Source organism: Thamnophis sirtalis, unplaced genomic scaffold (assembly GCF_051295495.1).
Source record: "Thamnophis sirtalis isolate CommonGarterSnake01/CBP01778 unplaced genomic scaffold, rThaSir2_p1.2 scaffold_2, whole genome shotgun sequence".
In the NCBI taxonomy this organism is placed as follows: Eukaryota; Metazoa; Chordata; class Lepidosauria; order Squamata; family Natricidae; genus Thamnophis; species Thamnophis sirtalis.
Genome location: NW_028261382.1, coordinates 6,517,076 through 6,541,939, shown reverse-complemented (window position 1 = coordinate 6,541,939; position 24,864 = coordinate 6,517,076). Strand labels below are relative to the sequence as shown.

The following is a 24,864-nucleotide window of genomic DNA, read 5'->3' as shown; positions in this document are numbered from 1 at the left end:
GAAACCATTGGATAGGCCAGCTACCATATATTTAATCTAATAAATAAAGAGTTGATTCACTCAATTTGAAAGTCCAGCTGCGACTTAAATCCATTTCCACCCATAATGGTGAACATCTACATGTTTTAGCAGATGGAAAGAAAGGGGGGGAGGAAATAGAAACAGTTTTATCTGAACAAAGCCAGAGATACCTTGCAAGGGGAAGGCATATATTTTTAAAAATAAAGTCAAAATTTCAGATGGAGAGTTCAGCTATTAAGAGCTGGAAGAAGCCAATCAGTTCCAGATTCCAATGATCTAAAATAATCCCCTTGCAATATTCAGAGCGATGTGTATATTCACGGCAGAGACTAAATTAATATGTTTTACAGTTGGAAGATCTTCTAACTTTATTACATTTCATCATTTTAATTTTTTATTTATGACGTAACATTTAACTTTATTTATTATATTTATGCATGTAATTGAAACCTCTAGATATCAAGCCTTTGGTGTAAGACGTTGCCAGGAATTGCCCCCAAAGTGCCCAGCTAGTAATTTGAGACTGACCCATCGCTTCCATCTTTTTTTTTTCCTCTGCCACGTTGCTATGGCACCTGTAGAGTAAGCTGCTGACCCAGTACGTGCTGAATTTGGCCAAGTACGACCAGAACTATGACATTCGGGATCGTGCCCGTTTCATCCGCCAGCTCATCGTACCCACGGAGAAGAGCGGTGCCCTCAGCAAGTACGCCAAGAAGCTTTTCCTGGCACAAAAGCCTGCTCCCATTTTGGAGTCCTCTTTCAAAGGTAAGGCATGGCAACGGAGCAAAGGTACGGGAACGGTTGAAGGACCATAGAATAGAAGAGAAGACAAGAGAAGAGAGAAGAATAGGGAATAGGGAAGAGAGAAGAGAAGTGAAAAGAGAAGAGGGAAGAGAAGAATAGAGAGTAGAAGAGAAGAGAGAAGAGAAGAGAAGAATAGAGAGTAGAAGAGAAGAGAGGTGAAAAGAGAAGAGGGAAGAGAAGAATAGAGAGTAGAAGAGACGAGAAGAAGAGAAGAAGAGAGAGTAGAAGAGAAGAGAGAAGTGAAAAGAGAAGAGAGAAGAGAAGAATAGAGAAGAGGAGAAGAAGAGAGAAGAATAGAGAGTAGAAGAGAAGAGAGAAGTGAAAAGAGAAGAGAGAAGAATAGAGAGAAGAGAAGAGAGAAGAGAAGTGAAAAGAGAAGAGGGAAGAGAAGAATAGAGAGTAGAAGAGAAGAGGAGTGAAGAGAAGAATAGAGAGTAGAAGAGACGAGAAGAAGAGAGAAGAGAAGAAGAGAGAGTAGAAGAGAAGAGAGAAGTGAAAAGAGAAGAGGGAAGAGAAGAATAGAGAAGAGGAAAAGAAGAGAGAAGAAGAGAGAGTAGAAGAGAAGAGAGAAGTGAAAAGAGAAGAGAGAAGAGAAGAATAGAGAGAAGAGAAGAGAGAAGAGAAGTGAAAAGAGAAGAGGGAAGAGAAGAATAGAGAGTAGAAGAGAAGAGGAGTGAAGAGAAGAATAGAGAGTAGAAGAGAGAAGTGAAAAGAGAAGAGAGAAGAATAGAGAGTAGAAGAGAAGAGAGAAGAGAAGTGAAAAGAGAAGAGGGAAGAGAAGAATAGAGAATAGAAGAGAGAAGAGAAGAGAATTCTTTATTGGCCAAGTATGATTGGGCACACAAGGAATTTGTCTATGGTGCATAGTGCATAGTGTACATAAAAGAAAAGATACATCCGTCATGAATCATAAAGTACAACACTTAATGATAGTCATAGGATACAAATAAGCAATCAAATCATACTAGGAAACAAACAATATAAATTGTAAGGATACAAGCAACAGAGTTACTCCAGTCATAAATGGGAGGAGATGGGTGATAGCAACAACGAGAAGATTAATAGTAGTAGTAATGCAGACTTGGTAAATAGTTTGACAGTGTTGGGGGAATTATTGGTTTAGCAGAGTGATGGCGTTCAGGAAAAAAAAAACTGTTCTTGTGTTCTAGTTGTTCTGGTGTGCAGTGCTATACAGCATTGTTTTGAGGGTAAGGAGTTGGTGGCATGGCCTTCACAATGGAGAGGACTTTGCCCGTTGCTTCCTTCCTTCCAGATCGTGACCACTTCCAGCTGGGCTCTCTTTCACACCTCCTCAATGCCAAAGCGGTGGGCTACCAGGAGCTTCCCGATTGGCCAAGTGAAGCTCCAGATCCTTCTGTGCGCAACGTGGAGGTAGGACCAGCCTTCTCTTTATTGAGGATGGGATGTGGGGACTCTTGAAGCTGGTTCAGTCTGAAATTATTGAGTGTCAACATGTCAATGATCCAGTCTTTGGCTTGTACAAGAGCCATTTCTTGTGGCAGATGAGGCCACCATACCTTCTGCAGATCACTTGTGCTTGCATTATCCAGTGGTATGTATTATTCTGTTGTTGTTTTTTTAATGAAAGGTTGGTTCCTACACCCCGTGCTTATTTTTTTAGGAAGACTCCATTGATCCTAGAGGAAGCTACATTGGGCTACTGGGTGGACCCAAAGAGGTGGAGCTTGCGTGTGCAGTTTATGCTTTTCCATTCTCCTCCTCCTCTTCCTCCTCCTCCTCTTCCAGCTTCTCTCCCTTGTGCTGTGCATCTCTTGACTGTGTGCTAGTTAGGACTTTCAATCCTAAAGATTGAAAATTATTTTTGATGGACTGAAAAAAGGGCTCGTGGGTTTATTTCAGGGGTGGTGGGTTTCCAAAATTGTTGGAACCTACTCTGTGGGTGTGGCCTCCTTTGTGGGAGTGGCTTGCCACCCATGTGACCAGATGGGAGTGGCTTGCCGCCCATGTGAGCGGATATGAAATTATGAATTAGTACTTAGGTCGGTCCAAGTAGCTATTCAGAAACTCTGGCATTGAAGCATGCAAGTCTTAGAGCTGTCAAGTTACAAGATCCTTGCACCCCTAACCCTTTAGAAAAAAAATCCCAAGGGTGTTCAAACTTGACAACTTTAAGACTTGTGGACTTCAACTCCCAGAATTCCTCCTTCAGTCACGTTGGCTCAGGAACTCTGGCATTGAAGCATGCAAGTCTTAAAGCTGTCAAGTTACAAGATCCTTGCACCCCTAACCCTTTAGAAAAAAAATCCCAAGGGTGTTCAAACTTGACAGTTTTAAGACTTGTGGACTTCAACTCCCAGAATTCCTCCTTCAGTCACGTTGGCTCAGGAACTCTGGCATTGAAGCGTGCAAGTCTTAAAGCTGTCAGGTTACAAGATCCTTGCCAGTGGTGGGTTTCAAAAAATGTTGAAACCTCTTCTGTAGGTGTGGCCTGCTTTCCGGGTCCATTGGCGGAACCTCTTCTAACCGGTTCGGTAGATTTGACGAACCGGTTCTACCGAATAGGTTCGAACTGGTAGGAACCCACCTCTGGTTTATTTTGAGATTATGATTATGAAAAGCTATATAGGACCTCTCTTAGGGAAGGCGTTCCACATTTCCCTTCTCATAGCAGATCAGAAAGGGATATCGATAGAAATTCTCAGTCATCCAGGTTATGATTATCACAAAGGTGTTTTTTCAAAAGGCAACTGGACTGCTCCTTCGCTCTGTTTTTTTCCCTTGCTTCTCATCCAAGAAGCTTCTTCAGTTGAGTGTCAGAATTCTGGGAGCTGAAGTCCACAAAATCTTAACGTCGCCAAGATTGGACATCTTTGATCTAAATTATGACACATCAGCCCAAGAAAATCTTTCAACAGTGGCTGCAGGTCCCAAAAAAAAAAAATCTATCCCGGACAGTTAAAACAGGAGTCTCCAAACTTGACCATTTTAAGACTTGCGGACTTCAACTCCCAGAATTCTCCAGCCTGCGTGGAATTCTGGGAGTTGAAGTCCACAAGTTTTAAAGTTGCCAAGTTTGGCGAGCCCTTGAGTTAAAAGGACTAGGCTAGGAGATGATGGGAGGAGATTTGGGGTTTCGGAAGGGATGCCGGGTGCAATAGAAATGTAGGAAGGGTGAGGAACCTATAACCCTCCAGAACTACAGCATCCAACAGCCCAGTTCACTGACAAAACCGCGCCCGACTAAACTGCGTCGCTGACGTCATCAACAGGGCGACAACAGCGCAGAGACAGAAGCACGCTGTAAACCCTAAACCTAAAATTAACCCCTAAACCTAAACCTAACCCCCCTAAACCTAATCCTAAACCTAACCCTTAACCTAACCCTAAACCTAACCCTAAACCTAACCCTTAACCTAACCCTAAACCTAAACCTAACCCTAACCCTAACCCTTAACCTAACCCTAAACCTAACCCTAAACCTAACCCTAAACCTAACCCTAAACCTAACCCTAAACCTAACCCTTAACCTAACCCTTAACCTAACCCTAAACCTAACCCTTAACCTAACCCTTAACCTAACCCTAAACCTAAACCTAACCCTAACCCTAACCCTTAACCTAACCCTAAACCTAACCCTAAACCTAACCCTAAACCTAACCCTAAACCTAACCCTAAACCTAACCCTAAACCTAACCCTAAACCTAACCCTAAACCTAACCCTAAACCTAACCCTAAACCTAACCCTAAACCTAACCCTAAACCTAACCCTTAACCTAACCCTAAACCTAACCCTTAACCTAACCCTTAACCTAACCCTAAACCTAAACCTAACCCTAACCCTAACCCTTAACCTAACCCTAAACCTAACCCTAAACCTAACCCTAAACCTAACCCTAAACCTAACCCTAAACCTAACCCTTACCTTAAGTTGAATCGGCTTGCTTTCAAAGCGCTATTTAAAGCGCCCTTCTTTCTCCGCGCTGGCTGTTGTCGCCCTGTTGATGACGTCAGCAACGCGGTTTAGTCGGGCACGGTTTAGTCGAGCGCGGTTTTGATGGGTCACGCAACAGCCCTGCCAATATGGCCATTGTGGAGATTTCTATCCAGCAGGATCAGGAGAACTTTCTAGAGTTTTCCTCCTGGGGGCATAATTAAAACTGGACTCTGAACAGGCCTGCTTTTCAAGTGCAATGAAATCTCATTTTAAAGGACGGGGCGGAGGGAGGAGGCCTCCAGATCTTCATTAAAGGCAGGATGGATTGAATCACGTTTGTTACTTGAGTTTTTGCAAGTTTTGTTGTGGAAATTTGGTCCCTTGCATGCCGTGTCTACCGTACCCACAGGCCACTAAAAATTGAAATCTCACCGAATCGTGGCTGTTCGGAGCTCCCGCTGCGCAGCTATTAGTGCATGGCCGTCATGCCGAACTGCAGAAATACGCAATCTTCTCTGCCTTCATTATTCAGATTCTCACCTTAGCTGACCCTCTTGAGGGCTGCATCCCATCAACATCTTCTAGAACCCCCCCTCCCCCCCCTCTGATAAGGGTGCATGCCTCTCCCCTCTCGTGGGCATACAGCGTACATTCACTACCAGCTGCAACCGAAGAGATGCCACTGAATGTTCCTCTCCCGCATGTGGAGGCGTTTGGTTTTGTTTCGTACCAAGGTAATATCCGTGCAGGGAAACCACTGCGTGAAACCGAGCCCAGTCTCGGTCTGGTCTTCGAGTCTTGTTTCCTTTGCTCCTTTGTTATAGTAGGTTTTTTTGACGTACTCAGTTCCGCCTTTGCAATGATGTTTCCTACATCATGGCTCCATCCAGGTCCCGGAATGGACCAAGTGCACCAGCCGCGAGAAGAGGAAGGAGAAGGTGGAGAAACCCTTCTATTCGGATTCAGAGGGAGAATCAGGAGCCACAGAATCTGCTGACAGTGGTGAGAATGGCGGAGGAGGGCTTTGGTTGAGCACGACTGTTCACTTAGCAACTTTTTGAAGTATAACTAGTCCTTGACTTCGTTACCTTTAAAGCCCTACATGGCTTAGGACCTGGATATCTGCGGGACCGCCTCCTGCCATATACCTCCCAATGACCCATAAGATCTCACAGGCTGGGCCTCCTTCGGGTACCGTCGACCGGGCAATGCCGGTTGGCGACTACTCGGGGGAGGTCTTTCTCTGTAGCTGCCCCGGCCCTGTGGAATGATCTCCCCGCAGAGATACGGAACCCTTCCCACCCTCTTGGCCTTCCGGAAAGCCATTAAAACCTGGCTGTTTCGGCAGGCCTGGGGCTGTTGACCCCAAAATACGGTCCAGCCCCTTTTAGAACGGAGTGCATGGCGTGTTTTTTAAACCTATCTTTTCTTTCCTTCTATTTTATTTTTTTCTTGATTTATTTTCTTGATTTACTGTAAGCCGCCCGGAGTCCTACGGGATTGGGCGGCATATAAATGTTATTAAACTTATAAACTTATAAATGTTATTAAACTTATAAACTTGACTTATGACCACAGTGTCAACTTGTAAAGCATTTCCATGACTACTATCAAGTTGGCATAGAGAAGGGAGGAGAATTCCATGCATACTTTTGGCCAGAGTCGGGTGTCATATTCTTGCAGCTGGCATGTGAATGCTCATGTCCATAACATTCACCTTGTTGGTGAATGTGATTTATGACACAGGCAGACGGGAGGGGACACGGGTAAAGTTCAGATGCCATTAAGTGGAAATCGGTTTCGGCTCCACAGAAGAACATGCCAAGATGTTGATCCTAATAAATGAATGGGGTTTTTTTAAACTTTGCCTCGAGGCTTGTAAATTAATTAGGTCATCTCTTGCAGAGCCCGAGACCATGAGTGGATCCGAAAGCGGAAGTGAGAGTGGATCGGGATCCGGCAGTGAAGAAGAGGAGGAGGAAGAGAGTGAAGATCAGTCGGAAGAGGAGGAGGAGGAGCAGGAGGAGGAGAAGAAGAAAAAGAAGAAGAAGGGGGAAGCTTCCCGGAAAGATCGGCTGGAGAGCGCGGGCAGGTAGAGTCACTGGGCGAGGCTGGCATTGTGCCCAAACCGGAACATTGCATACATGCATACTGGAGCGCTGGGTTTCCAGCATGCGCATGTGCGCCGATCAGCTGGTCTTCGCTTGTGCCGGAGCACTGAAAACCCAAAGACCATCTGGTCGGTCCACGCATCCCTGTTTTTTGGCCAGTTTTGGTAGTTTTTCAGGCCATTTTCCAGGGTGTTTTTTGACCTGAAAATGGCCCGAAAAATGGCCTGTTTTTTTGGGTGTTTTCAGGCTGTTTTCTGGTGCACCGGCACCCACAAAAACCAGCTGGCTGGCATGCATGCGCGTGCTGAAAACCAGAAGAACGGCAACGGCACGCTTGCCCCAGTGGTGGGTTCCGGATCCCGTTCCAACCAGTACTGTTAAGATCAAATGTCAAAAAACAGGGCAGTGTTTATTGGGTAGGAACACAGGAAAGACTAATGCATTCTGTTGTAATTGTGTTTTGCATTGTCATACAAGTCTTTCATGGGAATGTTGGAAAAGCCATCACGGGAAAAAAACCTAGTCACGTTTTTCAGTGCTGTTGTAATTTTGGTCACTAAAGAAACTTGTAAGTCGAGGATTACTGGTAATATTTTTCATGCTTGTAAGCTACTCAAAGTGGTGCCCAAATCTGGCCATAAAACACAAAAAAATTTATAAGTAAATAATCGGTTCACCTGTTATTTCAGCATTCCAATTAGAGCGTTTAATGCACCTTTCAGATTTGAATGAACTAAATGTAACCTTTGGTTTTTATTTTAGGTATCTTTGATTTGGGGGTAAATTAAATACAACTTGGCTTTATAGCTAAGCAGAGCACCGTACCCTGAGCATGAAAATGATCTGGTTGTTTAGACTTGGCTTGTGATAATAATTTGAAAGGACCCCTAGGGGAATATCTTTTATTTCTGTGGCATCAGTATATATCTTTTTCTCAAACCAAATTGCTGCCCTCTTCGTGCTGTCCGATCAATACATAACGCTCGGCCTTTGGTTAAGATCAAATGTCAAAAGCAGGGCAGTGTTTATTGTATAGGAACACAGGCAAGGCTAATGCATTCTGTTGTAATTGTGTTTTGCATTGTCATATCTTGGCTGCGGGGAAATCTAGTTAGATTTAAGACTTCAATAACTGCGTAACTTTTGCAGCTTTGCAGAAACACCAGTTTTAAAAAAAAAGAGCTCTTCGTAGACTTCACATATTAAGCCCGTTTTCGGCCTGCAAATTTATTTATTAATCAAATTTATATAGTGGCCCATCTTCCCCTCAAAAGGGACTCTGGATGGTGCACAACAATAAACAAAACAGTGGAACAGAAGTTGCCTCCAGAAGTTGTGAATGCTCCAACACTGGAAGTCTTTAAGAAGATCTTGGATAGCCATTTGTCTGAAACGGTATGGGGTATCCTGCCTAGGCAGGGGGCTGGACTAGAAGACCTCCAAGGTCCCTTCCAACTCTGCTATTGCATTGTATAATAGCTAGGCTTCAGGAATTGTGGGCATTCCATCACTGGAGGTTTCTAAGAAGAAACTAGACAGCCACTTATCTGAACTGACATAGGTTCTCCTGCTTGAGCAGGGGGCTGGACTAGAAGACCTCCAAGGTCCCTCCAAGCTCTATTCTAAATGGAGTTCGGAGCCAATGACAGGGTAAGGGGGACTTGGAAAAGATGTAGCAGTAGCAATAGCAGTTAGACTTATATACCGCTTCATAGGGCTTTCAGCCCTCTCTAAGCGGTTTACAGAGTCAGCATATTGCCCCCAACAACAATCCGGGTCCTCATTTTACCCACCTCGGAAGGATGGAAGGCTGCGTCAACCCTGAGCCGGTGAGATTTGAACAGCCGAACTGCAGAACTGCAGTCAGCTGAAGTAGCCTGCAGTGCTGCATTTAACCACTGCGCCACCTCGGCTCGACCATCATCTCAACAAGAAATAAGGAGACGACCCACGTTTCAGTTCTCTCATTTCTTCCCTCTAAATGCTAGTGAGGAGGAGGAGGAGGAAGAGGAAGGAGGAAGAGGGGGAGGAAAGGAAAGGAGCAAGAAGAAACTTTCCCCCCAGGGAGCAAAGGAAGACTCAACCTCCTCCTCATCTGAAGAGGACAGCTTGTCTGAAAGTAGCTCATCCGAATCAGAATCCGAGTCCGAACCGGAGAAACCTCATGCGGAGGAGACCAAGAAGAAGAAGGTGGTAAGGGGCGAGAGGGGTGGGGCATGGATGAAAAACGTGGGCACCAGGTTCATGCAAGAGCAGTTGGGTCTGGTGGGGAAGACATTAAGCTGAAAACCAGGAGAGAGTGAGTTCTAGTCCTGCCTTAGGCATGAAAGCCAGCTGGATGACTTTTAGCCAATCACCAGGAGACTGTGAGTTCTAGTCCCACCTCAGTGATGAAAGTCTGATAGGGGGCCTTGGGCCAATCACCAGGAGATTGTGAGCTCTAGTCCAACCTTAGGCATGAAAGCCAGCTGGATGACTTTTAGCCAATCACCAGGAGACTGTGAGTTCTAGTCCCACCTTAGGGATGAAAGTCAGATGGGGGGCCTTGAGCGAATCACCAGGAGATTGTGAGTTCTAGTCCCACTTTAGGGATGAAAGCCAGCTGGATGACTTTTAGCCAATCACCAGGAGACTGTGAGTTCTAGCCCCGCCTTAGGGATGAAAGTCAGATGGGGGGCCTTTGGCGAATCACCAGGAGACTGTGAGTTCTAACCCCGCCTTAGGCATGAAAATCAGATGGAGGAGCCTTGAGCCAATCACCAAGTGGCTGTGAGTTCTAGTCCCACCTTAGCCATGACAGCCAGATGGGTAACTTTGGGACAGTCCCTCTCTCAGCCCAACCCACCTTACAGGGTTGTTGTGTGGAAGTGGAGGGAACATTTTATATGTTCACTGCATTGAGTTATTTGTAAAAATAATAAAGATGGGATAGAAGCAAATAAATACATTTAAAAACATATTATTTAACTCTCTGACTGAGCACGTCTCCAGTGTAATCTAACTTCATTTGCTGTTTGGAGCCTCTATAATTCCCAACCCCATCAGGCCTGCCTGGAGTCGTAGTTCCATCTCTGACTTCCGCTTCCTTTCATCTTTTCTCTTTCAGCTTTCCAGCAGGAAACCACCTCCGAAAGCACCCAAGAAAGGATCAAAGGAGATCTCTCTGCTTGATCTGGATGACTGTAAGCATCCCTCACCCAACCCTCCTTCTGAGCCTCCTCCTTAACTTTTCCCTCTTCCTCTTCATCCTTCTCTAGGACTATTCCCCTGGGGTACCTTTTAATTACTTTTTAATCAAGCTTCCCCTAGTCTGGGCGCTTGGTAGATGTATGGATTTAAACTTCTCAAATCTTTAACAATGGCTGTATGGGCTGGAAACTTCTAAGGATTTGAAGTCCGTACATTTGGAAAGTATCAGAGCTTGTTGCATAAATTCAAATCCAGAAAGCACACACAGATAACATGTGCAGCAGGATTCATTAACTTCTTTATATACATAAGAATAGATGAATAAATGTACAATACCAACAGGTGGTTCCTCCAAATAAACACAAGGCAGGAGAGTTACAGGCAAACACACAAGCAGTTAGTTTCATTTCAGCACCCAGGCCCAGACAGACTGCTAGTTTACTTCGCAGAGCAGCACCCTGCTTAAGTTTCTGTTTCAATTCTCTGCACAGACTTAGATCTGTTTAAGCTTCCATTGGCTGACTTAGTTGCTATGCCTATTCATTGGCTGACCTTGTTCCCATGTCTCTCCCAGTCATGAATATTTTGGCAGAAAGTGTGAGCTTGGAGAAGACTATTTTAAATGAGGTTCCAGGTTGTTGTTTCACAATATGTCCAAGAGCCATAAATGTGCCTTTTTTTGTTGTTCTTCTATACCTATTTTTCCCCCCTCATTGTGTTCCTTCCTTTGAAGGAAACTTGTCTTGTTTCCATGAATGATGGGAGACTTCCTCCTCCAGGGGCTCCTAAGTTTAGTACAGGGGTCTCCAAACTTGGCAACTTTAAGACAAGTGGACTTCAACTCCCCAAATTCCTCAGCGAGGAATTCTGGGAGTTGAAATCCATAAGTCTTAACGTTGTCAAGTTTGGAGACCTTTATCTTAGTGGATAAACCACTCAGGATGCAGGAGCATTTAATTACGCAGTCCTATCCCCTACGCCTTCATATGGACCGACAACATGCCATATCCATGGCTGACTGTTATCTACTCAACATGCCTTGGAGCCACATCAATACCTCAGTAGAAATTTAGAAATGACTGTCCATCGCTATCTAAATTATGAGATCTGTCCATGGTGCTGAAGTCTATCTAGCTTGCATTGAGTGACTATTCTAAGCCGTTTTCATTCTCAGCGATGTCTTGTCTAATTTCCATTATTTCCTCCCTCAACTTTGAATCAGACTTGAGGTATGCGATATTGATCCTTGGTTTTCTGTTTCTTCAACCCACAGTCACGCCCCCATCTTTGCAGCCGATCACCAGCAGCCCAGTTCTCTCCACTAGCCTCGTGACCGACCTGGAAGGACTCACCTTGAATGACACTTCTCTAACTACAGCAGTGAGTGACCTCCGTGATTCTGGTTTGGAAAGGTAGAAATTAAAGGCTATTAAACTCAAAGCAGCAAATGTAGCCTTCATCCATTTACAGCCCCCCTCAATATACTTGTGAGATAGAAGACGCTTTTAAAACCGGGACGAGAGTTGAGCTGGATTGAGTTGAGATTGGATCTTAGAATTTGAACTTCACAAGATTTACTCCAACGTACTAATCCAGGGGTTGACAACCTTAAACACTCCAAGAGCCATTTGGACCCATCTCCCACAGAAAAGAAAACACCGGGAGCCACAAAACCCTTTTGACATCTAAAATGAAGATAGCACTGCATATATTGGTTTTTTTTTAATCTTTATACTACGTATAAAAAAACTATAGTGTGTTGCATTTATGAAATCAATGATTTCTACAGAGAAAACAAGTTTTTATTTTCTGCATGCAGCAAAAAGAAGAGCCGAGGTGGCGCAGTGGTTAGAGTGCAGTACTGCAGCCACTTCAGCTGACTGCTAGTTGCAGTTCGGCGGTTCAAATCTCACCGGCTCAAGGTTGACTCAGCCTTCCATCCTTCCGAGGTGGGTAAAATGAGGACCCAGATTGTGGGGGCGATATGCTGACTCTGTAAACCGCTTAGAGAGGGCTGAAAGCCCTATGAAGCGGTATATAAGTCTAACTGCTATTGCTATATTGCTATTTTGAACTCCAAAAAAAAAAGATGGTTTGAAAAACCTCAATAAATCATGTGCCGGCAGATGTCACACATTGACAGCTCTGACACACATTTTAAGCCACAGGGAGCCTCAGCAGAGGGATGGAAGAGCCACAGGGTTGCAGACTGTTGCACTAATGACTATGCATTGCTCTTCTTTTGTTGAGAGGGCTGCAAGGCAGCCTTTAAGACAACCCAAGTTAGGATAAATTCTATGCCTGGGTGTTAAAGGTACGATGCGTTTTTCTGGCTGTGCTTGTAGGAAAATTGATTCTTGGGTGTGGAGTCTGTGACTTGAAATGGGCCAAGGAAGAGAGAGAGGTCTCAGCATTAAGACCTTGCTCATCCCAGGTTCAATCCATAGCAAATAAGACTGGGAAGAACATCTGTTTGAAACCCTACTGAGATGCTGACGGCCATTCTGGTGGCTTCCTTGGCTTCTAGCTCCTGATTTGTAACTAGGTGTAAGCATATCTCTAAAAGGAGATAGACTTCTCCCCAAACCAACCAGGCATGGAGACTGTTCTTTTTTATCCTTAGAAATGTAGTAATTTCTAAAGAGAGATGTTTTTAATTTTGTGTTCAGGGTTCCAAGTAATACCCCCCCCCCAATGATAGAAGACTCCAAGGCTTAAAGTTCCTCAAAGTTCCATTTGATTAGAGATGTCATATTGGCACATCTGGAAAAACTCGAATCTGAAAGCTTTCAGGTTTTTATCCACCCAAATGAAAGTCCTTGTGACCTCTAGGCTGGAATACTGCAATGTGCTCTACATGGGGCTGCCCTTGAAGAGCATCCGGCGACTTCAGCTAGTCCAGAACGCAGCCGCGCGAGTGATTGTGGGTGCACCTCGGTTCGCCCACATAACACCTATCCGCCGCGAGCTGCGCTGGCTACCTGTTGATCTCCAGGTGCGCTTCAAGGTGCTACTTGTCACTCATAAAGCCCTTCATGGTAGTGGGTCTGTGTATTTGAGAGACCGCCTCCTGCCAATTACCTCCCTGCGACCAATTAGATCACATAGATTAGGCCTCCTCCGAGTTCCATCTGCCAGTCAGTGCCGACTGGCAACTACACAGAGGAGAGCCTTTTCAGTAGTAGCTCCGACCCTTTGGAACGATCTCCCCGTGGAGATTCGTACCCTCACCACCGTCCAGACCTTCCTCACAGCCCTTAAGACCTGGCTAGCCCGTCAGGCCTGGGGACAAAGATCGTAATCTGTCCCCACCCGAATGATGAATGAATGTTGCTTACTATTTTACTTCTATGTATTGTTTGTGTCTATTGTCTGTATACCCCCTCCCTTCATTTTATGTAAGCCGCCCTGAGTCCCCTTAGGGAAAAGGGCGGCCTATAAGTATTAATAAAACAAACAAAACAAATAAAACAAATCCCTGCCTAGCACCCACGTGTCCATCCCACGGTCCAATCAGGCAGCGTCCCAACTGGAGATGCCTCCCAGTCACACCCCTCCAGGCGCAGGGCAAGATGCCCTTGACTCTCTGAGAAAGGAATGTTGTTGTGACTGCCTATAGCTCCCATACTCCATATAATCCCACCTCCCATTTCCCCACATGTGGCACTGAATGTGGCAGGAGTCCTGGAGGCCCAATTGCAAAAGAATGGCTTCCAGGCCTTCCACCCATTTGATTGCGCCGCCTTGTGGTTTTGTCCTTCTTCTGCTCTCCCATCTGTAGATGATCAGTCCTGTCTTTGGGGCAGTGAAGAAATACGAGCTGCTGCACCGCATGACCGGGGAAGGCCTCTCGGTGGAGTACTATTTCAGCCGGCAACCTTTTGCTCCTGACCCCCGCATGGTAGCGGTGCAGATCCAGATCTACAATAACATGGCAACTGAAATGAAAAACATCCGTGTGGCTGAGCCCAAACTTCTCTCTGGCATGCGCATCCAGGAGTTCAAGGAGATTGGTACGGGGTGGGCACAGGGGCATAACGCTTTCTGGGATGGTGAGTGGTGAGGAGTGTTGGGAAGGAGGCATCTTCAGGTGAGCCCAGAAGATACCGATCACCGATAGAAGAGAATATTTGTAGCTTAGGGTTGAGATGTGGGGCCCTTGGTGCTGTCTGAGCTTCGTTGTTTTCTTGACCCTTTCTAGGTGACATCATCAGTGCTAGAATGGAGGAGGGTTTGCAGAGTGGAGGAGGAGGAGGAGGACTATGGCGTCCTTAGTGCTCTCTGAGCATGGTGTCAGGATTCCGACCAAAGCCCTAATAAAATTAAGACTCTCAAGCCGTTATCAAGAAAAATCCAGTTGTCTATTAGGAGCGCCATGTCGGCACTATCTAGATGAAGCCAGCTCTGGCTTCACCTAGTTCCCACCTTGGTCTCTGGCCCTGTATCCCCCTTCCCTCCCCAGAGTGTGTCACCGGTCCCATTCCTCAACACAGCAATTTCGCTGGTCGTAGAAGTCACTCCCTCCAGCCATGGAAGGGTCTCCCTGGAGATGGCCTTGACTTCAACTGGCTAAGCTGTGTCTTTGTTTTGACGGAGGTGTGAATTCCTCAGTGCAGCTGCGGGGTGCGATTTCCCATCCCCCCTGCCTATGGCAACTCGGGAGCAGGTCAGGAAAGCTCAGCGAATCGACACGGGGTTGTTTTCTTGCAGGCATTGTATGACTCAACTAGGTAACATCATCAGTGCTATAGGGAGTGGGGTTGGCAGAGTGGAGGAGACGGGAAAAGGAGCGGAGGAAGAGAAGGAGGAGAACTCTGGATTCTTCGTGCTCTCTGGAGCTTGGTGGTTTTCTTGCAGACAATTTCATGACGGAATTACTGCGTTTCCCCAAAAATAAGACAGGGTCTTATTTTCTTTTGACCCCCCCCCAAAATAAGCGCTTGGCCTTATTTTCAGGGAGGTCTTATTATTTTTGAGGTGTAGGAGGCCCCTTAACCTCGGGCCGCAGTCCACAGATCAGCCAACCCAGAGACGGACCGAAGTTCTGTCTCTGTTTCTGGCCCACTCTTGCCAGCCCGAGCGTTGCAGTTTTTTCTTTGCGGCCGCCACTAAGAGAAGGAGCCCGGTAGTTAGGGATTTCAGGATCGGCCTCCGTGAGGCTGTTCCGCGTGGATGGCAGGTACATGTGGGGCACCTGGGGCATGTTTCCCCCTTCCCCCCCCAGGAAATGATGGGGACTGGCTGCACATATGTTTAAATATTTGGGGGGGCTTATTTTCAGGGGAGGGCTTATTTTAGTGCATGCGCTCAAAAGCCCGATTGGGCTTATTATCGGGGAGGTCTTATTTTGGGGGGAAACAGGGTAGATGACATCATCCTTTGGTAATGGAAGAAAATAACCAAGCTCTGAATGCACCACGGATCCCACCATTCAATCTGAGCTACACATATATTCTATTCGATCGAGAGTGATCATTTGGCCCCAGCTAGTGAAAGGGTCTCTTCCATAATCTCTTGCTCCCTGGTGCATGGAAAGCACGGCTCCCAGCATTTCTGCTTCGGGTGGAGTCATAATTCAGTCTACATGGAAAACCCCACATTGGAGAATGCAGCATTATAGTCAGTGTGCTTAAGGGCTCCTTGGTGTTCTCTGAGCTCCCTTGTTTCCTTGTAGAGGTTTCATTACACCCAACTAGGTAACACCATCAGTGCTAGTGATGTGTTTAATTTGTGGTCCGGAAATGCAACTGTCCAATGTAGTTAGGATCGCTCCTGGCCACTTGACATGTTTCGCTGCAGGCTGTTTGAGAGTGGAGGAAATCTCTTAGTTGTTCCTGGTCTAGTGGAGGTGTAGACAGTGGCTCTCCTAACATCCTTCCCTCCCTTTTTTCCCCTCTGCTCGCAGAGTCTCTGGCTCCTGGGGAAACGGTCAACGTGGTGATGGGCATAGACTTCTGTGACTCTACCCAGGTGGCCAGTTTCCAATTGTGGTGAGTACTTGCTGTGGTTCGTTGTGCTTTTCCCCAACTTCCTACACAACGGACAGAACGGGATTGAAGAACCCAAGGATGAGTCCTGCTGCAAGAGATCAAGAACTTATCTAGTCCTACTTTCTGTTTCGGGTAGATGCCAACTGGAAGTTTGTAAGGGGAGGGGAAAGGTGACTGTTTTCCAGGGCTGCCCTCCATCGATTTATTCTCATTCTGGAGGTAGCAACCAAATCATCAGACTGCAAGTCTGTAGAGTCCATTGAAGGTCAATGGTTGGTCCATTGAAGGAATTTGTCTAGCCCAGGGATTGGCAACCTTAAAACACTCCAAGAGCCACAAAGGTCCTAACCAGAAGCCCCACCCCCGCCATTCAATTCTGGAACCGACCGGAAGTCTCGTTCCCCCACCATAGAGTCTCCCTCCTCCTAGCGTGGTGTCCTTTTTCCTCTGTTGACCAGAAGTCCAGTTCCCCCCACCATAGAGTCTCCTCTTAGCATGGCATCCTTTTTCCTCTGTTGACCAGAAGTCCGGTTCCCCCACTATAGAGTCTCCTCTTAGCGTGGCATCCTTTTTTCTCTGTTGACCAGAAGTCCAGGTCCCCCACCATAGAGTCTCCTCTTAGCATGGCATCCTTTTTCCTCTGTTGACCAGAAGTCCAGGTCCCCCCACCATAGAGTCTCCTCTTAGCGTGGCATCCTTTTTCCTCTGTTGACCAGAAGTCCAGTTCCCCCCACCATAGAGTCTCCTCTTAGCATGGCATCCTTTTTCCTCTGTTGACCAGAAGTCCGGTTTCCCCCACCATAGAGTCTCCTCTTAGCATGGCATCCTTTTTCCTCTGTTGAGCAGAAGTCCAGGTCCCCCACCATAGAGTCTCCTCCTAGCGCGGCGTTCTTTTTCCTCCACCTGTCCTAACTGAAAGCCCTATCAATTGTGGAGCCGACCTGCGGCAGGGAGCCGCAGCAGAGGGACGAAAGAGCCTACGAGAATAGGAAGGGGAAAACAGCTGGCGTAAGAGACGAATTGCAGAGTTTTAGTGTTGATTTGGCAACTAATTCAATTTCTCTGAAGACCCTGCAAATGTTTGGCTCAGTTTGGCTGCTGTGTTTTTTTGTCTCCAGCACACACACCCGCCAGTTCTACCTGTCCATCCAATCACCCGTTGGGGAGCTTATGGCTCCAGTGTTCATGAGTGAAAACGAATTCAAGAAGGAGCAAGGTGAGTGAATTTGGGGGGGGGGGGTAGGAGAAACCGGGGAAGGGCCAGGTATTTCATGGCACCTTCACATAAACAAATGCGCAGACCTCTGCTAAAGGAGATCCATGTTGACTTCTTCATGGTTTCCTCCAGCCTCGTATGAACTCCTCCAGTGGGCAGCCGACCCAGGACCCTGGGCCAGACAGAGCCCAGCCATCTTGAAATGGGGCTGACCATCTCCCACTACTTCCAAAGTTGCACGGACGTCCTTGGGAGACAATCTCAGGGACAATATACCTCTGAAGAACCATGTAGCTGGGGTAGAGGTCTTTAGAGGTTGTAGTCAAAGACACATCAAGATGGTGGCCACTTCCAAACTCCACCTGCTTTTTATGCGCCTTTCCGATGTTTTAAAACCGTATTCTGCAAACCCCTCTCCCCAATAGATCGATTGCCTTTCTTTGTTGAGGCCTGTCCGTCTGTCCTCCGGTTGCCCGTGCCATCTTCTCTTTCTCCTAAGCTTGTGAATTTACTGTGGGCATCGCCCTTCCTTGGTCAGTAGAGACGTGGGAGAGGAGTCTCCTGCCCCCCAAAGGGGGATATCCTTCCAGTCCCCTCGTGTTCTCCTCCTGCCCTGCTTGGCTGTAGGGACAGCATCCCTGGACTCTGCTGGTGCTAATTGTTGTGCTCTGTTCTCTTCCGCTGCCTCGTGCGTTCTCCCGTATTTTTTTTTCCGTAGAGCATCTGTTAAGGACGGTCGTGGGTAAGTGCCAGCCTCAGATGCTACACCACTTCTGCTCCTTCGGTCACAGTGCCAGCCTCATTTCCCCAAACGATTTCTCTTCTCTTTTCCTTTCCTTTTCTTTCTTTCTTTCTTTCTTTCTTTCTTTCTTTCTTTCTTTCTCTCTTTCTCTCTTTTTCTTTCTTTTCTTTTTCTTTCCTTCCTTCGTTCCATCTTAATTTTTCTTTTCTTTCTTTTCTTTCTTTTCTTTCTTTTCTTTCTTTTCTTTCTTTTCTTTCTTTTCTTTCTTTTCTTTCTTTTCTTTCTTTTCTTTCTTTTCTTTCTTTTCTTTCTTTTCTTTTTCTTCCTTTTCTTCCTTTTCTTTTTCTTCCTTTTCTTCCTTTTCTTTCTTTTCTTTCTCTCTTTTTCTTTCTCTCTTTTCTCTCTCTTTTTCTTTTTTCTCTTTCTTTTCTTTTTCTTTCTTTCCTTACTTCCTTCCATCTTACTTTTTCTTTCTTTCTCTGTTTTTCTTTCTCTCTTTTTCTTTCTCTCTTTCTCTCTTCCCTCTCTTTCTTTCTTTTTCTTTCTTTCTTTCTTTCTTTCTTTCTCTTTCTTTCTTTCTTTCTTTCTTTCTCTTTCTTTCTTTTTCTTTCTTTTTCTTTCTCTTTCTTTCTCTTTCTGTCTCTTTCTCTTTCTTTCTTTTTCTTTCTGTCTCTTTCTTTCTCTTTTTCTCTCTTTTTCTCTCTTTTTCTTTCTCTCTTTCTCTTTCACTCTTTTTCTTTCTCTTTCTTTCTCTCTTTTTCTTTCTGTCTCCTTTCTTTCTTTTTCTTTTTCTTTCTTTCTTCTTGCTGTCCGAATGGCTCTGCCATTCTCCTGCCTCCTTCCTGTCTGGCCGGCCCTAAGCACAGACACTGCTTTCCAAACCGGCTGATCCCACCCTTTCCCTCTTCCTAATGCTAGGATGGCTTCTGCTTTGGACACCCTTCTTGCGGGGTTGTAAAATCTAATAGATACCTTTCACCCTGGCTTGGCTGATAACGGATAAGAGCCTGTGGCCTAATGGCTAAGATGTCTGCCTAATATGTAATATAGCACAGGTTCTAATCCCAGTAAGGGTATGGCTAGCTGATGAGAGCTAAATAGCTTGAAATAGATCTATACTAGTCTCTATTTATTTATCAGCACAAATACAACATATATGTAATATATATGTGTGTGTGTGTGTGTAAACATTTTTATCACCTCTTAATTTACTTTAACCTTCTTGATCTTTACTTCTATTCTCCAACCAATTCTACCATGTGTCCCAAATGAAATAGTATTCCGTTTCTCCTCCTCCTTTTATTTCCACTGTTAGCCTATCCATCTCCACACATTCTAACACCATTTTTTTTTTAAAAAAAATCCCCATTCCATCAGAGGGGATGCTATCGTTTTCCCAAGAACTGAAGAAGCTTCTTGGATGAGAAGCGAAACGTCTTCTAGGAAAAACAAAGTCCGTCTCCCTTTTGAAAAAGCACCCTTGGGACAACCATGACCTAGATGCGGTCGTTAGCAAACCAATGGTTCATCATGGGTTGCAGTTTTGCCAAATCCTGGAAGTAACTTCAGGGTTTGGGGCGAAACTGTCGTAAAACCCACTCCCATGGCTGTGGGATGCAGAAAACAACTGTAAGTGGGGTTGTTTTCCCATGCGCCCAAAATTTGATCGTGGGACTGCACACCGAGGATACCAGGCCATAATATGCTTGCTTGTTTGGGGCTGGGGGTGGATTTAATGTGTTGTCTGAATCCAGCCAGTTCTGGTTTAATCAGGTAACACGGCCTAGTGCAGGGGTGTTCAACATTGGTAATTTTAAGACTCAATGCCTAGAATTTCCCATGCTGGGAGTTGAAAGTCCACACATCTTGATTTGATTGATTTGATTGATTTTATTTTATTAAGTTTGTATGCCGCCCTATTCCCGAGAGACTCAGGGCGGCTTACAATAAAAAGGGAAGGGATACAAAAAATAAACTAAAACAACAATTTAAAATTCTACAACAGCCGTAACCTCGAATGGGGCTGGATAGTTCAACAGCCCCAGGCCTGCCGGAACAGCCAGGTCTTAACTGCTTTGCAGAAGGCCAGGAGGGTAGTAAGGGTCCGGATCTCCACGGGGAGATCGTTCCAGAGGGCCGGAGCAGCCACAGAGAAGGCCCTCCTCCGGGTGGCCGACAGTCGACATGGACTAGTTGATGGAATCCGGAGGAGGCCTAATCTGTGGGATCTAATAGGTCTTTGGGAGGTAACTGGCAGGAGGCGGTCTCTCACATACCCAGATCCAATACCATGTAGGGCTTTAAAAGTAACGACTAGCACCTTGAAGTGTGTCCGGAGACCAATAGGCAACCAGTGCAGCTCGCGGAGGATAGATGTGACGTGGGTGTACCTAGGTGCACCCACAATCGCTCGTGCGGCTGCGTTCTGGACTAACTGAAGTCTTCAAACACTCTTCAAGGGCAGCCCCATGTAGAGCGTAAATGGGTTTGGAAACCCCTGGCCTAGTGGACTGTGTGAATTCAGTCTAAGGCTTCCAGCATTGTTGTCCCTTAGCTTCTCTCCACCTACCTCTGCATGTCTTTCGTACCCTGCTTCTCACCACAAGCAACGTCAGGCAGATGTCTTGGTCAGAGGGATTGGGGGTTTTGAGCCCCTTGCTCTTGCTTCCATCCTGGTCACTCTTCCTGCCCCCTGTGTTTGGCACAGGCTCCTTGGCATTTCCTTGGGCTGCTGTTGAGCACCAGAACCTTCTGCATGCCCCCCAACGAAGCGCTTGTTGACACGAGAACTCTTCAGGCCCAATTCGCAGGGGAGTCCTCTAATTCTTGCAAAGCTGGCTCCAGTAATTAACTTACTAAATTGCCCGTTCCCATGGCTAATTAAAAAAAAAAGATACTAATTCTGGAATGGTGCTTGATCTTAAAAAGGTTGCTGACTTTTGAGGGTCTTCACCTAAGTGTTCAAAATGAGTGCAACAATTCCCACAAGAGTTTGCATGTTCACCCACGATTTTTGACTTGCTCCCACCTCACTTTGGAGAGCTTTAATCGGTATTTTCCATTTAGCCAAACCGCAGGGAAGCACCATGTTGGATTCTGTACATAACATAGCAAGGAGTAAAGTAGAATTGTTGGCGTGCTTGGCTTACACCTGTCTTTCCTTCTGAAACGTAAGAGAGGTGGTTGACTTGGTATTGGTATTGGTATTGGTATTTTATTATTTGTATGCCGCCCTTCTCCGGGAGGACTCAGGGCAGCGAACAATTCAAAGGGGAAAAAAGGGGGAACATAAAAGACAAAATACGAATAATAAAAGTAGACAACAGTCACACAACCATACATGTCGAGAGGGGAGGGAACTCATCAACCCCAGGCCTGCCGACACAGCCAGGTTTTGACGGCTTTTCGGAAGGCCTGGAGAGAGGTGAGGGTCCAAATCCCTGCGGGGAGTTCATTCCAGAGGGCCGGAGCTGCCACAGAGAAGGCCCTCCCCCGGGTAATAGCCAGGTGGCATTGGCTGGTAGATGGCACCCGGAGGAGGCCAACCCTGTGAGATCTAATGGGTCTGTGGGAGGTAATTGGCAGCAGGCGGTCTCTCAAGTATCCAGATCCAATACCATGAAGGGCTTTATAAGTTACGACTAGCACCTTGAAGCGTATCCGGAGACTGATCGGTAACCAGTGCAGCTCGCGGAGGATAGGTGTAACGTGGGTACCCTTGTGAAAAAGGTTGGGTTGAAGGACAGTGATTGACCCAAAGGGACTTTTCCATAGCTAAGGATGGATTTCAACCCAGATCTCCAAGTCCTGGTTTGAGCTAGACACAATCTAATGGCAACTTTACAACCTATGGACTTCAACCAGTGGTGGGATGCAAATAATTTAACAACCGGTTCTCTGCCCTAATGACCATCTGGGTAGGCGGGGCCCGGTGGTCATGTGACTGGGTGGGTGTGGCCAACTCAACGTCACTCAGGTTGAGAGGCACTTCACCTTAGCTGTGACAATGTATTAAGGATTAACCGGAGAGGCAGTTTCTGTAAGCAGGGCAATCAAGATGAGGCTAGAAACAACACCAGAATGTTTCCCCCCTTACGGGATTAGCCCTGTAAAGTGGGAAAAAACAAAAGGAGATTTCTTCCAACAACTGGTTCTCTGAACTACTTAGAAAGTTATCAACCGGTTCTCCCGAATAGGTGCGAACTGGCTGAATCCCACCACTGACTTCAACTCCCAGAATTCCTGAGCCAGCTATGCCAAATCAGGAATTCTGGGAGTTGAAGTCCGCAGATGGTAAAAATGGTCTAGCTACCCATCCCTGCCCAAGACGGCATCCATTTTGAAACACATTAGTCCACGAAGGGTGAGGGAGAGGGTCATTTCACAGTACAGGTAAGTCCACAGCTTCACTTAGTGGCGGTTCGAGTTACGATGACGCTGAAAGAAATGCCTGAATTGTTTTTGTCTTTTCCTAACCTCCAGGGAAGCTAACCGGGATGAGTGAAATCACAGAGAAACTGACACTCCCAGACTCCTGCAAGAGTGACCACGTGATTGTCCAAAAGGTGATGGCGGCTGCCAATGTCAGTCGGGTGCCCTGCGGTTCGGACAAAGAGTACAGGTGAAGAAATGGTTGCTGGTTTTTTTCCCCCTAGTCCTGGCTGTCTTTACGGGATCCTCTCTTGAAAGGAGAGATTCCTTGGATCCATTGCAGATCCTCTCTTTGGAAGGACGTCTGGACATCTCGCTATTTTGCTAAAGATGTTGAGCCGAACAGAGCCAGTTTGGTCCAGTCTTTAAGGCACGAGGGTAGAAAGCAAGGGACTATGAGTTCTAGTCCCACCTCAAGCATGACAGAAGAGTTGGGTGACTTTTAGCCAATCACCAGGAGACTGTGAATTTTAGCAATAGCAATAGCAGTTAGACTTATATACCGCTTCATAGGGCTTTCAGCCCTCTCTAAGCGGTTTACAGAGTCAGCATATCGCCCCCCACAGTCTGGGTCCTCATTTCACCCACCTCGGAAGGATGGAAGGCTGAGTCAACCTTGAGCAGGTGAGATTTGAACCGCTGAACTGCAGATAACAGTCTGAAGTGGCCTGCAGTACTGCACCCTAACCACTGTGGCACCTTGCAATGCAATGAATGTTTGTGTTGCTGCAGAGTGTCTCCCTTTTTGGGGTCTTTTTGTGCAGGTCAGAGGGGGGCAGAAATTCCAACTTGGGGTCTGCTTTGGCCTCCTGGTGTGGGGCTTTGGGAGAAGGCTGGAGGGAAGAGTTGCTGGTGGCGAAGAGCCGGAGGGCCTCGTTCCAGTGGGGACTCCATCATGGCCTGGAACTGGCTGACCATCTCAGCCTGCTGAGCCTCCAGGCGCCTCTACCTGGCCTTACACTCCCGCAGGTCTTCCCTCTGTTTGGACAGCCTATGCTTGTAGTCCTCGGTGAGGTGCTTCTGCTGAGCCTCCTTCTCATTCAGATCCAATTTGAACTGAGCTGTTTTGCCAACTTTCTCGTGGTGGCTTCTTAGCTCTAACAGCTACTTTCTATTGGGGCCCTTAAGGAGCCTGGGCAGGCTGGTGAGGACTGAGTGATACTGAGTTATGACTGGTCATTAGGCAGATCACATTAGTGGTCCGCGGGATTTAAAATTATGAATTTAGTGATCCCTGGGTCCGAAAGGTTGGCGACCCCTGAGTATTCTGACCTCGCTTGGAAACTCCCGATTTCCTTCCTCCAAGCATCTTCTGCCTTTTTAATCTTGCTGGTTTCTACCTTGGAGATTATGGGACATTCACATTCAATACATCCAGAAAGCTAATGGTTAGGAACGTTATTCCCTTATTTGCAACTACTATTCATTATTATTTTTCCGTTGCCATTTTTTCCTTCGGTGTTTTCTCCTGGCCAGGTTTGCTGCTAAAACAGTGAGCGGAGAATGTCTCATCTTGATCACGCTGGAGAAGAAGCCGGACCACTCGGCACAGCTTACCATCAACAGTGAGAAGATGCTGATTGGTACCATGCTGGTGAAAGACATCGTCCACTCCTTGACCCAGGAGTGATGGAGATGGGAGTTCAACACCCATCCTCTTAGCCAACGCTTCTGTTGGCTGAGGCCTGCGCTCCAATGTTTCTTGTTGGTTGCGGTTGTGGTCCACGTGGAAAGCAATGCTTGGAAGGAGAGTGAAGCTGTGTGCCTGTGTGTGTGTGTGTGTCTGTATTTAGAACACGGGGAAGATTCCTGTGACTCCACTGCCTATGTGGTGTGTTGCCCTCCCTCCCCTCTCCATTCTTCTGTTCTACAGCTCTATTTATTACGAGCAGAGACTCTTCAATAAAACGGCTTCTTGGATTTGGCTTCTGTTTACTGGCTCTTTGGGGTAGTAGCAAAAAAAAAAAATTACTTAGGAGGACAGGATTTAAGCCACCTTCTTTTTACTCCGTGATTCATCTTTCTAACTGCTGTAGGGGGTGGGTTGGGGGGAAGTATGCACTGTTTATTTAACATGAGAAGAGTACATATCAATACAATAGCAGAGCTGGAAGGGACCTTGGAGGTCTTCTAGTCCAACCCCTTGCCTAGACAGGAAACCTTATACTGTTTCAGACAAATGGCTATCCAACATCTTCTTAAAGACTTCCAGTGTTGGGGCATTCACAACTTCTGGAGGCAAGCTGTTCCACTGATTAATTGTTCTCACTGTCAGGAAATTCCTCCTCAGTTCTAAGTTGCTTCTCTCCTTGATTAGTTTCCACCCATTGCTTCTTGTTCTACCCTCAGGTGCCTTGGAGAATAGTTTGATTCCCTCTTCTTTGGGGCAACCCCTGAGATATTGGAACACTGCTATCATGTCTCCCCTGGTCCTTCTTTTC

The 24,864-nt window shown here is 46.3% G+C and overlaps 1 protein-coding gene across 4 annotated transcripts in view; it reads left to right on the top strand.

Moving 5' to 3' along the window:
• AP3B2 (adaptor related protein complex 3 subunit beta 2) overlaps window positions 1-24,343 on the top strand; it is a 54,408-nt gene extending 30,065 nt beyond the window's left edge. The window contains exons 16-29 of one of the 4 annotated variants that reach the window (XM_087704149.1): window positions 603-789; window positions 2,102-2,220; window positions 2,471-2,527; window positions 5,635-5,746; window positions 6,650-6,761; window positions 6,828-6,836; window positions 8,844-9,045; window positions 9,962-10,037; window positions 11,318-11,424; window positions 13,826-14,057; window positions 15,950-16,034; window positions 17,153-17,250; window positions 22,475-22,613; window positions 23,900-24,343. In XM_087704149.1, the coding sequence (XP_087560275.1) occupies window positions 603-789; window positions 2,102-2,220; window positions 2,471-2,527; window positions 5,635-5,746; window positions 6,650-6,761; window positions 6,828-6,836; window positions 8,844-9,045; window positions 9,962-10,037; window positions 11,318-11,424; window positions 13,826-14,057; window positions 15,950-16,034; window positions 17,153-17,250; window positions 22,475-22,613; window positions 23,900-24,053 (1,689 nt within the window). In that variant the 3' untranslated portion in view covers window positions 24,054-24,343. Of the gene's footprint in view, window positions 1-602; window positions 790-2,101; window positions 2,221-2,470; window positions 2,528-5,634; window positions 5,747-6,649; window positions 6,837-8,843; window positions 9,049-9,961; window positions 10,038-11,317; window positions 11,425-13,825; window positions 14,058-15,949; window positions 16,035-17,152; window positions 17,251-22,474; window positions 22,614-23,899 lie in introns of all 4 variants that reach the window. The other 3 variants (XM_087704150.1, XM_087704148.1, XM_087704151.1) reach the window with 3 other exon arrangements.
• Window positions 24,344-24,864: the final 521 nt, after the last annotated feature.